General features: G+C 36.2%; 1 protein-coding gene across 1 annotated transcript in view; it reads right to left on the bottom strand.

The window, feature by feature from the left end:
• Positions 1–228: 228 nt before the first annotated feature.
• The window catches only part of AK9 (adenylate kinase 9), a gene marked incomplete at its 5' end in the record, with an annotated part of 73,667 nt that continues 58,644 nt past the window's right edge, over positions 229–15,251 (bottom strand). The window contains 11 exons of the mRNA XM_081346618.1: positions 229–450; positions 1,830–1,944; positions 3,195–3,297; positions 3,380–3,478; positions 4,913–5,082; positions 6,687–6,883; positions 8,606–8,826; positions 10,275–10,421; positions 10,950–11,151; positions 12,030–12,243; positions 13,016–13,234. Coding sequence (XP_081202744.1) covers positions 248–450; positions 1,830–1,944; positions 3,195–3,297; positions 3,380–3,478; positions 4,913–5,082; positions 6,687–6,883; positions 8,606–8,826; positions 10,275–10,421; positions 10,950–11,151; positions 12,030–12,243; positions 13,016–13,234 — 1,890 coding nt within the window. The 3' untranslated portion in view covers positions 229–247. The remainder of the gene's footprint in view (positions 451–1,829; positions 1,945–3,194; positions 3,298–3,379; positions 3,479–4,912; positions 5,083–6,686; positions 6,884–8,605; positions 8,827–10,274; positions 10,422–10,949; positions 11,152–12,029; positions 12,244–13,015; positions 13,235–15,251) is intronic.

Below are 15,251 nucleotides of genomic sequence, written 5' to 3' on the forward strand. Positions count from 1 at the left end.
TAGCAAAATTATGACTGTAGGGCAATTTACAAATATGTTTGTATACTATCAGTTTTACAAACTGCATTTTGAAAGGCATCCTATAGGAAACTACAGTATTATTTTATTTAGGCTTGTAACAAGCCAATGACATGAGCTTATCTTGACCTGTTGTCTAGTTAGGCAGGATCTAAAAGTAACCATATAAACAACCATATTCATATAATTTAACAAACATGAATACTGTATATAACTTTGCAGTATTTCACTAGTAGGAAATTGGGTTCACATCTTTGAGAGATAAGAAAGTCTGTAACTTGTGATCAAAATCAATAGGCCGATTTTGAGGCTCCTTGTACTTCTTTGTCATTTTGATGCCTAGGTATGGGATAAGTTCACAATGGTCTATGAACCGTTCCAACTTCATTTTATATTTCTTTCGTATATGGTCAGGGCTGTTAGGGTTATATGCTGCAAGAAATTAAATACCATTAATACCACTATATTTCAGAATTCACATTACTGTTATTCCGATATCCAAAGTCACATAGAATGCATGCACGTACTATATTTCAGTGATTCCCAATATCCCCCTAGTTATTTACTTAACTACTTTTTAAACTTGCATCCATGTACTTCTAGGAAACCAGCTCCTGGCAATTTACAACATTAGCTAAAATCCATGTTTAAAGGCATGAGACTGCTGGTCTTATTTTTAATTTTTAGTTGCAGACTATAATAAAAAAAATACAATTACAAACCAAAACCATAAAACAAAAAGCAATTGTTATGCATGTACAATAAATCCAATCAAATTATACTGGGTTTAATTCTTGGAATGGAAGAAAAAACTACTGAAAAATCAAGAAGAAATCTTTTTCTTTTTAATTTTCTGTTCAGTATTGAAACAATCATTTTTTTTACAAATTCAGATAAAGTACCTAAAAGTTTTACTTTTTATCAGTTTCATGTGCAACCATATTTTTTTTATTGAAGTCACATGTGAAAGCACTAGACCACCTTCTGCATTATTTTTTTCCCCCTTAATGATCTGCTTCCTAGCATTCATACTACGGAGTCAGTATTGGCTAAATGTTCCTTTGCTTCCATTACTCCTGTATGAATATGATGCTTTCATTATGCGTCAACTCTATCTAGAAGTCAGTATTTATACTGACGTAACTAATTTATTTATTATTTATTAATTTAATTTGTATACCGCCCTTCTCCCGAAGGACTCAGGGCAGTGAACAGGGCAATAAATACTAAAATACAAAGTACAAAAATTAAGAAGAGATTAAACCATAATGCCCAATAAAACAGATAAATACATAAAAACATAATAAAATCCCAAAACCCATCAGACCAGGTCGGCTTGTTCAAATAAATAGGTCTTTAGATCACGTCGGAAGGAGCGAAGGTCGGGGGCCATCCGGAGCTCTACCGGTAAACGGTTCCACAGATCAGGCGCACCCACAGAGAATGCCCTCCCCCTGGGGGCCACCAATTTGTTTCCCATATATAAGTTCATTAATTCTTTCCTGCTCCCCTCCCTTCATATATATAGTAAAATACACTAAAATTAAAATAACTTCTGGAAAAGGAACATAAGTAACCTGCTCCCCTCCCTTCATATAGTAAAATATACTAAAATTAAAAATAACTTCTGGAAAAGGAACTTAAGCACATGAAAAGTATGTTCTTTTTTTTAACCTATCAGCAAAATTATTAATAGTTTTTTCCTTTAGTTAACTCTTGATGTCAGTGCTGAGTCCGAATGTTTTTACGATTAATTATATAGAAATACCCATTATTATTTTTTTTACTAATGCTCTTTTTCTTTCTTTTACCTTTTAAATGATAGGCTATGAATAGCAATGCAGTCCTTTTCACACTCAGGAATGGAAATTTTGGCTTTAAGCAGCCAACTGCATTCATTGCTTTTATTAATGCTGTAGCCACACCCTTTGGGATAAAATATTGTTAACGTTAATTGTTTAGTATCATGATGTCATTTCATAGTTATGCTTTATAATGTACATGGCTTGGTATTGAGCTTCACTGAGGGGTTGAATACAGTTTCTGAAGCACCTTGAAATTGGATTTTTTTTTAAAAAAAATAATTTTAGATGTATGTTAAATATACAGTATATTTACTTTGGCCACGTCATGTGGGGGAATTCACTGCGGAAAGCAACTACATTTGGAAGAGTTAGTGGTAAAAGGAAATCAGGCCATCGAAGAATACAATGGTGGGCATCATTAAAGCTGACACCAGCCAGAGCATAGAAAAACTCAAAGAAGTAGTCTAAGATCAGAAGATGTGGAGAGACCTGGCTTACAGAGTAACCAAGAGTTGGGACACGACTGAGTGGATAACATCATCATCATCATCATCATCATCATCATTATATGTTAAAGAGCTGAATGTGTATTCACTGAGAGCACAGAAATTTGGATACAGATTTCACAGGCTTGACTAATTTGAGTGGAAGTTCAAATAGGATTGCCAACCAGGGGTAACCCTAGTATATGCCAATTTAGGTCCTAGGTGAGTTAGGAGATAATTGTGTATAATTAACTTATTTGGCATTATAAATATGCAGATTTGATTTGATCAAATCTTCTGAGACATACGTGGTACATTTCCGTGCATCACAAATCAAATCTAGTCTCAAAATCAAAATGATAAAAAAGAAAGATTTATCAATAAACAGGAAGCATTTTTAATGAAAATGATCCACTGTGTTTTCTAGAGTATTGCAATGTGTATAAGTATAAGGTAAAGGTAAAGGTTCCCCCGCACATGCGTGCTAGTCGTTTCCAACTCTAGGGGCCGGTGCTCATCTCCGTTTCAAAGCCGAAGAGCCAGCGCTTGTCCGAGGACGTCTCCGTGGTCATGTGGCCGGCATGACTAGACGCCAAAGGCGCACAGAACGCTGTTACCTTCCCACCATAGTGGTCCCTATTTTTCTACTTGCATTTTTACGTGCTTTTGAACTGCTAGGTTGGCAGAAGCTGGGACGAGTAACAGGCGCTCACTCTGTTACGCGGCACTCGGGATTCGGCCCGCCAAACTGCCGACCTTCTGATCGACAAGCTCAGCATCCTAACCCACTGAGCCACCACGTCCTTCAGTGTATAAGTATAGCTAACACTAATTAAAATCCAAATATTTTTTTAAAATTGACTATATATAACAAGAAGAAAAAAACCTGCTCAAGGTATCCAGTCAGAGGAAGAGCTGTCAACAGTATAGGTTCCTTTAAGGGGGGAAGCTTATGTGGAAGTGTCAGTTTCCAATATTTTTCTGGTTTTCTAAGAATACAGAAATGAGAGGTCATCAGAATGTAAATCTAGCTCAATATATAGATATGAAGATACTTAATGCATTCCATACCTCATAAACTTCTGACGTTTTTCTTCATTTTCAAAAATATATAGCTTTTTGCGATAAAGTACAGCATATTCAATGTTCCCAGGTACCAGAGCTTCATACCTCAAAAGAAGAGCAATACACACACAAACATATATATATTAATTTGCACACTGCCTTTCTGTTTCAAATTATGTCAGGGAAATTATCCTTAAAATATGAAGCCCTTAAAATTATTTTAGGGCTTTAAAGATAATGATTAGCCTTTGAATTGAGTATAGAAATGCACTGGAAACCAGTGAGCTAAGATAAAAGAAAGCTCACGTGTTTCAAGTAATTGGTTCTGATCAAAACTACACCCAGCAAAGGGTTTAATCTTTTCAACCAGCACTGTTTTTCAAACCCCTTTCAAAAGTTGTCCCAATTAAGTGTACTGCAATTATTCAACTTTTCTGTACAAGATTTTGCTGTCCTATATCTGTCAGCTCTGAAATCAGTCCTTGGCTATATGTAATTTCATCTTTTTGGGGAACAAAGAACCAGCACGAACAGAATAAAAGCATTCTTCAAGGCAGCAGCCATATGGGAATCCAGAAGCATGTTAAAATCTCACATCCTTAACCCTAAAACTATCCAGGAAAAATTATATTGAGTGTATTACCATACTGTACATAACAGATATCATACAATGTAATGTACAGTATGGTATATATTCTAGATACCAGGCATTAGTTTGATCATATTTGGGTTATGTGTTTGGCCAAAATGTTTATAATATTTAGTGAAATATAAAAACAAAGTTAATGGAAGATACTTTGAAGTATACAGAAACAGTTTAGAACGCAACAGTTTAAAAGGCATCTCAAAGCAAACACGGAATTTTGGATCTTTTATGAAGCAAGCAGATACACCTGCATAATATATTTTGTGAGATATACTAATACTTAACATTTCTTTAAAAACAAATCCTTCAGTGCAAGATTAAGAAAATGTCTCATATAAATTGCAAAAAAATAAAGGCTTCAGTTGCTTCATAAAGCGCTTTTTATTTATTTATTTATTTATTTTATTTTAATTCCATTTATATCCCGCCCTTCTCCGAAGACTCAGGGCGGCTTACAAGCTTAGCAGTAGCCTTCATTCTATGTATATGCCTGCTTATTAGGGCTTTCACACACACCCCCAAGCGGCATTATTACAAAGTCAGCTTAATTGCCCCCAACAATCTGGGTCCTCATTTTACCTACCTCGGAAGGATGGAAGGCTGAGTCAACCTTGAGCCTGGTGGGACGCGAACCTGCACTAATTGCAGGCAGCTGGTGTTACTTAAGGAGGCATTAGCCCACTGCTCCACCATCGTTTAACTTTTTAAGATATTTACAATGTTATAGTTTTGGATGTTTTAGTTCTGGTTATTTTTGCTTCAGTTGATTCTCTTCACTATTGTAAAATACTGACAGTCCGGTTAATGGCATTGGGCATAAATTTGATAAAAAAATAATTTAAAGCATTGTTTTTTGACATTACATTTAATGGAAATGAACATGTGAGTATTACCTTCGCTTTCCATCAAGATAAGTGACTGGGCAGAAGCCCTGCAGTTCAGCTTGCAAGGGAAATAAAGCTTTCACATCTGCTATAGTCAGCCTTTTGGGTAAATTACTTAGTAAAGGAAGAGGATAAGGTGCTAATGGGGGAACATATAATTCTGGAGTTTTCAGGAATTTCTGCATTGAAAGAAATAATAATTCACAAGAAGAAACATACTTTAAGATAAAGAGACACATGAAAAAAATGGATGTTTCTTTTTTTAACTACTGCCTATGTAGTTCTACTGGATATTTATCACCAGTCCTTTGACAAGTGCTCTATAGAACAACAATGTAATGCAGTAATAATTTAAGAGGATAAGATCAAATTATTAAGAGGGAGGGAAGGATCCAGGGATTACTAAAATATACAATAAGGATAGTATAATAATTCTGAAAGTAAGCTTTGAGGACAGGGAGATGGCGTTGATTGAAGGCTACAGGTAGTCCTTGACTTACGACCGCAATTGGGCCCATAAATTATGTTGCTAAGTGAGACAATTGTTAAGTGAGTTTTGGCCCATTTTATGATCTTTCTTGCCACAGTAGTTAGGTAAATCGCTGCAAGTATTAAGTTAGTAACATGATAGTTAATTGAATCTGGCTTCCTCATGGACTTTGCTTGTGAAAAGGTCGCAAAGGGTGATCACATGACTCCAGGATACTGTAACCATCATAAATATGAGTCAGTTGTCAAGCATCCGAATTTTGATCACGTGACCATGGGGAGGCTGCCAAGGTCATAGGTGTGAAAAACAGTCAAAAGACACTTTTTCAGTGCCATTGTAATTTTGGTCACTAAACAGAAGGTTGTAAGTCAAGGACTGCCTGTATTTGATGCAAAGGGAAGTACTTCATTATCACCGTCCCAGAAATTATTTCATTTACTGTGAAAATGCATCTTGAAGTGCAACTGCTACTACATTTCAGTTAATGGCATTTTGTTCTTAAAGCTCAGGAAAACAAAAAAGAACATCACGGTACAATTCAGTGAATAAGCATTATGTATATAGCCACTGTGTGTATTACTCCTAAGCATTCAAACAATATTTCAATATATTAATTGTAATATCTCAGGAAGAATTGAATGCTGGGATTAAGACTGTAATTTGCCTACGATAACCCAGAACACTGGGCGGGTGCTGGGATCTCATGGGGCTTCCCCGCTATTTTATTGTGTATGCCATGCATGGTGAGAAAAACACCAGTTTTGATATAAGCCACAGCAGCAAACTCTGCTATTGTGGCTTATACAAAAAGAGTCTTGTTTTTGCTTCCAAACCGCTCCCTAAATAGTCAAGAAGTTGGGAAGAATAATCTTTAGAAGATTCTCGACATCTCCGAAGAGTCCAATGGTTGCTCTTACTTGCTAGTCAGCTCCCCACCTCTACAAGGGTCTCTGCCATACCATAATGCAAGCAATTTTCAATTTGTATATGCCTATCAAGCACTGCAATAGCAATAGCAATAGCACTTACTTATATACCACTTCACAGTGCTTTACAGCTCTCTCTAAGTGCTTAACAAAGTCAGCCTATTGCCCCCCCCAAAAAAATCTGGGTCCTCATTTTACCGACCTTGGAAGGATGAAAGGCTGAGAATCGAACTGCTGGCAGTTGCAGTCAGCAGAATTAGCCAGCAATACTGCAGTACTGCATTCGAACCACTACGCCACCATGACACAAACTCTCACAATTCCTTGCACCAGCATCTGTTTTTCTGATTAATAATAAAATACTTACGTCTAACTCCTTCTGTCCAGCCATCTTGTAGTAATGTCCTCGAAATTCTGCAGCAAACTTCAGAGAAGGAGAATCAGAACAATCAATAAGTTCTTCTCTTTCTGCTAGGCTCACTGGACAATATTGCCCAAAATCTCCCAGCCGAGAGAGCAATTCACTTGGCGTGATGCACATATCAGCAATACTGGCGGCTTTTCCTATTAACCACAGAAACACAGTACAATCTTATTTTATTTATTAAATTTATAAGATACCCATCTCACCATCAAGTGACTTTTACAGCATTATAAATAATAATTGTGACCATTAAAAAGTTAGAAACAGTAAATCATTAAACATTACAATTAAAACATCAACATTAATACAACAAATTAATTTAAATGTCCAATGCCTAAACAGGGTGGAGATGGAATGTAACCTACAAGCCACCTCCAGTAGGGACACCCCCTAGAAGGTCCCCAAGCCAGTTGACAAGAGGCAGGTTTTCAGGCTCTTTCAGAAGACAAGAGGGTGGAGGCGGATCTCATCTCAAGGGGCACATTGCTCCAGAGGGCAGGAGCCATGGCAGAAAAGGTTCTTCTCCTGACCTCACAGTCAGAATTCCTTGACTGATGGGGTAAATAAATAGGCCAATCCCATAGGGGCGAGATGGTTCTTCAGGTAGCCTGGACCTGTGCCATAAAGGCTTTAATGTTGAATTGCATCCAGAAGCAGATGGGGTCCCAAAACTGTTTGCACTGCTGCCTTTTGTACCAGCTTTAGTTTCCAAACGCTCAAGGGTAGCCTCATGTAGAGTAGACTGCATTGCAGTAGTCCAAGGACGAGATGACTAAGGCATGAGTGACTTGAGTGCAGGGCCTCAGGATCCAGGAAAGTTTAGTTGGCCAACATTTGCTTTTAACAAAGATTCCCCACTAACTTATTGTGCTGTGACCCTGTGACATTGCTTCCATCTCATCCTCTGGACATGAATGAAACAAACTTAAGCTGTCCTTACAGTGATAAAGTACTTTCCCACTCCCATACCACCCACCAGCAATCTCAAGGTATGCAAAACCTGTTAGGCTTACAAATCCATTACCTTGCAAAGAAGATGGTGACTTGCAGCGAGTAGGAACAGAGAAGAAAGAGGTGGAATAGGGATTGGCAATGGGTACAGCAAGTCACATGCTGTTTAATTTTGGGTCAATTTAAGAGTGGGTGGAGACTACTTCAACTGTGCAGTAGGCAAAGAACTAGTATGTTTTTTAAACATTCTGTATCGTTTTTTTAGAAATGTTTAAATGTCTGTTATGTATATGTACACTTTGACAGCAAGCAACTAAATTTCATTTTTAATGTGTGCCATTGTGCCCACAGTAAAAAATGACAATAAAGATTCTCTCTCTCTCTCTCTCTTCAAATTAACATAGCATTAATAACCATTAGTAATTAATCAGATTTAATTCAAATAATAAGAAGCTTGAGCTTTTAATTACATGTTCCTGCCTACAGGGTAGAAAATAAAGACCCGTTTAATGTTAATAGTATTTGACCTCCTATTGCTACATGAATTGCATACATCATATAGGGCTGAAGGAAGAACATCTAAATACCTATATGTTAGATAGATGATAGATAGATATAGATACAGATAGACAGATTCTTATACCATAAATGTACCACCTATAAATCCATCTAATATTCATAATTGCTTTTGTAGTTCTAAAACCAATTATGAATACTAGATGGATTTGGATTTTTTGGGGCAAATAGCATCCAGATAGATTATGAGTTTCCTCAAAATAATTCTCTTTTTAAAATTCAGATATTTTGATTTTTATTTCAAGGTGAATTCAATTTCAAGTATAACATTGTAGATTTAAATACTAATTTGCTTGACAAAGAAGTATTCATTTAAAACAAGACTTTCAGCTTACCTTGCCGTATTCTTTCCAGGTATAACTGGATTTGTTTAGTAACTGCTTGAGTTTCCTGTAGGATTTTGTTCCAGATCCACCATTTGCTGTGAGAGCCATCAAGTACATACCAGTTCTGGTGCTGTTCCTCATAGAATGGCCTGATTTCCTCAGTTTGTGCCCGATAACAGGAGTTCTTGAGGGAAATGATATGAGAGCTGTCATGCAGTGGGTAGGAAGGTCTGAGAAAACAATTTGAAGACATATTAATGCAACATTTTAATGTTTTGCCTCATAAAAATTGTTCTATTTTAGGTTATATTGATAAGGATTGTCGACTGTGGCAGTAACATGACATGATTTCCTCTTTTACTTAGTGTTCTCATCACTATGCTTCCTCCCTGCAACTCCTCCTCCCATTTTTTCTGGAAAGCTCTCCAGAGGTCCAGGATTATTTTGGGGTGGTGGTGGTGGTGGTTAATAACAGAATCTCTTCCATCATGGCAGACATGATGCAAGGACTATACAGTATGTAGCTCCCAAGCCTAATAACTCCTTGAGATTCTGCTGCCAGAATTCAGTAACCAATTTCAATGGCTCAATTTCTAACTGATTTTTGAAGGCAAAAAACATACAACAACATCATAGTTTGTTATTTTTTAAGAAATGCTTTCAGTTAAAAAAAAAGTAATTACCATGCCCCCCTCGCCCCCGATAAAAATAATAAACCTTGGATGAAAAACCCCATAAATCCCATATCAAAATCCTTTGGTTATGTCACTGTTTCACATCTCAGCTCATAGTTTTAGTGTGATTACCAAAAAGTTGCCCAATGTGTTATTAGCAATTGAATTAGTTTTAAATAGGTAAAAAGGTAAAGGTTCCCCCACACATGTGTGCTAGTTGTTTCCGACTCTAGGGGCCGGTGCTCATCTCCGTTTCAAAGCCGAAGAGCCAGCGCTTGTCCGAGGACGTCTCCGTGGTCATGTGGCCGGCATGACTAGACGCCAAAGGCGGACGGAACGCTGTTACCTTCCCATCATAGTGGTCCCTATTTTTCTACTTGCATTTTTACGTACTTTCGAACTGCTAGGTTGGCAGAAGCTGGGACGAGTAACAGGCGCTCACTCTGTTACGCGGCACTCAGGATTCGACCCACCAAACTGCCGTCCTTCTGATCGACAAGCTCAGCGTCCTAACCCACTGAGCCACCGCATCCCTTAGTTTTAAATACCATTCATTATATAAAAAAATCTTTACCCTATGACCTGTTTATAATCCTCTTTCATGGAACATAAATACTTTTAAATCAGGGTATTAAAGATTTCTAGCTATAAAAGTTTATACCACAATACATTTGTCCTGAAAGGACTTTTTGTTCTTTTGGTTGTTATATATATTATTGTACAGACAAATACTAAAGATATGCATGTATCCTGTAATATATCATGAGGCACAAAGAAAGACAATTGAAATAACATTTAAGGAGCACATTTAATTAGTTATTGACCATTCTATGTTCTGTACACAATAATGGAACTGAAAATGACAGCTTTGATATGGCTTCTTTACGTGTTATTTTATTATTTTTACAAAAAACCTGTAATGTGAAATCTAAAAAAACCTTTTACTTTTACTAATAGAATCAGTCTGTACGGGTTATTCCTTCCCATGTTCCTGGCACTGCTACCTGTTAGGACTTTGTTTATCCAGAAGCGCTCTTCTTAAAACCTCCTTTATATCAATGTCTAACTCAAAGATTTTTATTGGAATGATTTTCATTTCTTCCAAGAGGTCTACCTGTTTTCTTGTAACTGGGTATCCATCAATAACAACTCTATGGGAGAGAAAATGAATAGAATTCAGAACTGAGTTCAGATTTATTTCACAACAGTAACAGTTCCTGTAATTCCTGAATACTGCTAACACAGTAGAGAACACAAACCAGAAGGAAACCACAAAAATATATATTTACACACACACACACACACACACACATGTTCAGAGAGAGGGAGTGAGAGACTTAAAAGAATTCTGAAATTTATAATCAGACTGTGTGTGTGTGTGTGTGTGTGTGTGTGTGTGTACGTTTTAGAATCCATGAACAAATAAATCCACTTAATCGGATAAAATGAAAATAAAAAAGTATTATGGTTATAGCAAAGAAGCTATATCACTCTTTTTGTTTTGGTTTATTTTTTTAAAATACAGAGATGTGACTTCCCAGTAGTTAAATGCTATGGGAATTATCAGAATTATGTGGCAGACAACCCACAATAGTCTGTGGCATAGACTGGAAATAGCTTCTTATTGGTTTGTTAAACCCTACAGTAATAATGCAGTACCTGAAATAGAAATTGCTCACCCTGAAGTGTTACAGACCGTCTCCATCAAGGCAATATCTAAGGCCCTTAGGGCAAGCTCATCAGGTGCAGTCAGTCCTTTGTGAAGATGCCACTTTAGCACAAGGGCCAATTCCGTTTCTGGCTGATAGTTTAATATTGAACGGATGGCATCTCCCATGGAAAGGCGCATTAATCCATATGTTTCTGCAAATTTTTTGGCAACTGCAAAACATGTTGGCAATTATTAATACCTTTTTCACTGTATCAATGAAATGTACAGTACTGATAGTTTCTAAAGAATAAGTAATTAAGATCAATAGAGACAGTTAAAATAAAAACTAGTATGGTGACTAACATTGATGGGAAGAAATATATATATATAGTCCAAGATATTTTTAAGGTTTAATTACCATCACTTGACTAAACAAGAATAGCAGTTATTAATAGAAAAACAGCTTTGCCCTTGGTTCCCTGAGGGACCAATTACCAGGAAACATTCACATTGGGAACCTATGTGTGCATCTCTCCCTTGGTCATATTACAGTTATTTTGCATTATGTCTTACAGCCAGTAGAAGAGATATAAACTTTAAAATATATTATGCCTTCATTACTTAAATGAACTATACCTCAGATGAAAAAAATATTTTTAATTTAAATTGAAATGAATTTATTAATTTAGTTTAATTTAAATTTAAATTTTTAAAAAATTTAAAATTTAAAAAGTACAACACCCCACCTCCCCAATTCCATAGCTTATATAATGGGGCTGTGTAACTTTTCAGGGTTGCGGGTTTGAAACTGCAGCTAAATAAAAGGCTGCAGATGACAATATTAATATTACTGGGAAGAGACAGGCCTGATCCTGGTTTTTTTAAGAGTGGGCAGGGGAAAAATCTTTCTCACTTCCACCCTTAAAAATCCTCCAACCTTCAAAAAATGGCTTGCAGTTCTACCACCAAAATTTAATGATACAATGGCTGAATTTTACTTGCATGGTTCTGAACCATGGGGAGGTGGATTGTATTTTGTTTTGCTTCCCCACAATAAAAAACAAGCAAACACAAATACCAATATTCTCACAGGGAGGTAGAAACCGACCTGTTGTCTTTCCAGATTCCGGAGGCCCAACAATTGCAATTTTAACTGGTACAGTTGGTTTAGGTTTAGGCTGGCGGAGATATTTGAGGGGATTTTTCATAAATTTTTCTCTATTTTCTTTACTTGTAAAAAAATAAATACAGTTTCGATGAATAACTGGAAAACTTGGCGTGTCATCATTTCGAAAGGGCTTGATTGCATCTCCTTCACTTAGCTGCAATAAACACAGAATTGTTCATATCCAAACTTGTATAAATTATAGAGTATTGTATTAGAGTTCTTCAATCAGTTGCAAGATGTGACATGAGTGTCTCCTCTGCGTGTTTTATTAGGCATTCTGTGGTGGCAAGTGGAACACAGAACCGGCTTCCTAGACATCTTACTATAGTAAAGAAGGTAACTAAAGGTCAGTAGCAGGAGGCACTTTTTTTTAAAAAAAAATCCCATTTATATCCCGCCCTTCTCCAAAGACTCAGGGCGGCTTACAATCTAAGCACAAATCAAATGTGCTTAGCAATAGCCTTCATTCTATGTATATGCCTGCTTATTAGGGCTTTCGCCCTCCCCCAAGCGGCATTATTACAAAGTCAGCTAAATTGCCCCCAACAATCTGGGTCCTCATTTTACCTACCTCGGAAGGATGGAAGGCTGAGTCAACCTTAAGCCTGGTGGGATGTGAACCTGCACTAATTGCAGGCAGCTGGTGTTACTTAAGGAGGCATTAGCCCACTGCTCCACCAAGGCTCTTATATCTGTTAATAAGTAGATGGAAAAGCAAGGAAAAAGGGATGATGCATTTCTATACATCCAAAATGGACTTGAAGCCCCATTTGTTGACTTATTATTATAATAAACTTTTGTCTTAGTAATTAACATTTTATGAATCTAGCCCATCATATTTATTTATAATTATAAATAGTCAAAAGTATATTGAATTGAGCTTGAGTAATAGTTTTAGAAAAAAAGCAGCCTGGCAGTTTGATTACCTTGATAGGATCCCATTGGCCAAAATTGCTTGGATGTTTATAAGAGAGAACAATCATTTTCCGTGCAAGTGAAAAACTTAGCGGATAACATTTCTCAAATATGCTCTCACGATTTTCTACAACGTCTTTTATCTTTTTAAATAATTGGTAGCGCACAATGCGAGGCTTTCGTTTGCAAGTGAGAGTTATTAGGGGTATGACTAATTTTTCAAATTCTTCCTGGGAACAAAAATGAAAAAGAAAGAAATAAAATGGTTAAGAGGTATTTTAAACAAATATCTTTTATAGAGCCTCAACAACTAAATCACCCCTGCAGGCGTATCACAGGTTAATTAGAGTTATGGAATAGGAAACTACTTATCAAAAGAGTAGCAGATGGTAAAGCTAATAAAAGGATACCACTGCAAAATCTATCAGCACCTGATAGATAGAATTAATAAGTTATTGACAACCCACATTTTCAATTGGTTTAATATTGTCATTCATCTTAAGTATGAACAGTTATATTGTTTTTCAAATTCATTAAAATGTTTATGCAAGAGCTGGACATTAAAGAATAGGAATAAATTGCACCTTCTGATGGTTTCTGTAATAACTACATGATTGAAAATCAATTTGCAAGACAAGATAGAAAAAAGTACATGTATGGTGCACTTGGATATTTGGTTTACACACTATACTAATCCATTGTTTGCTTAACTATGATTTACTGAATTATCCATAATTGGCTGGGAGTATACCACTAATCATGGTTTATAAAGCACAAACCACAATGGTTGGTTAAACAGTGTGCAAAGACAAAATCATGCAAAGGAAATTATGATTTTAATCTATTTTTAATAGGAATCAAACCACAATTTAACAACTAGGCAAAAATTTGGTGTTTTGCAAGAAGAAAATGTGGAAAATTGCAACCAAAATCAATGTCAATCAAATCAAATGCCCATATCCAACCATAGATGTACATTAAGGTATGGAGTGGATGGTGGGTGATGACATGTACATCATGCTATCATTATATAATCCAACTTGTATACTTGTGTCAGGATGTCATGTTACAAAGATAATGTACACACCATCATTTTGACCAGGGTTCTCTGCTTGGTATTACTAGAATCTTTCAAATGAAGGGAATTCAAATAAGAGATCAGGATTACAGACTGAGGGCGTTTGCAGATGATCTGGTTGTTACGGTGACCCAGCCAGAAAATTCCGTTGTAGAATTGATGGAGATAATAATGCAATATGGGAAAGTTTCGGGATTCAAGGTTAACATACAAAAAACCAAAATGCTGTCTAAGAATCTGACAGTAACACAAAAGGCTGCTTTAGAAGGGATAACGGGATTTGAAATAGTCAAAAGGGTTAAATATTTGGGGGTATATTTGTCACCCTCAAATGCAAAGTTATATAAAAATAATTATGAAAAGCTATGGGGAAAAGTTCAAAAAGAATTGGATAGTTGGAAAAAACTACAATTGTCTTTATTGGGAAGAATTGCAGCAGTGAAAATGAATGTTTTGCCGAAATTTCTATTTTTATTTCAAATGATATCTATTCTTAAACAGGATTCAAACTTGGAGGAATGGCAAAAGGGTATTAATAAATTTGTTTGGGCAGGGAAAAAGCCATGAGTTAAATTTAAGATTATGCAGGACACGCGTGAGAGAGGTGGTCTTAAAATGCCTAATTTTAAACTATATTATGAAGCTGCTGCTTTGTCAGTGATAAGTGATTGGATTAATCTAACACAAGCGAGATTATTAAATCTTGAAGGTCATGACCTGCTATACGGTTGGCATGCATACATACTGTATGACAAGAAGATGGATAATGTGTTCAAGGTGCATATTTTAAGACATGCTCTGTTGCGAGTTTGGAAAAAGTATAGACACAAGCTAAATTATAAGATACCTTTATGGGCAATACCGAAACATGCAATAGAAAATATAAGTGTTGGGTTTAAACATGATGTGACTACATATAAGGAAATTTTAAGTTTGGAAAGGAATGTATGGCATTTGAAGCCGTATAATTTTTTAGGAGAAGAAAAGATTGTTCAAACTTGGTTTCAGTATGGGCAATTACAGGCCAGGTGGAAAGAAGATCAGAAAATTGGTTTTTCAATGACTGATGAAAATTTGGTAAAGCAAATTAGAAATCAAGGTCAAGCACATATCAAACGGATATATCTTGCACTGATAGAAATTGATTCAGAGACAGAACTTGTCAAAGA

This window comes from Vipera berus, assembly GCF_964194415.1.
Source record: "Vipera berus genome assembly, chromosome: 1".
Classification (NCBI taxonomy): Eukaryota; Metazoa; Chordata; class Lepidosauria; order Squamata; family Viperidae; genus Vipera; species Vipera berus.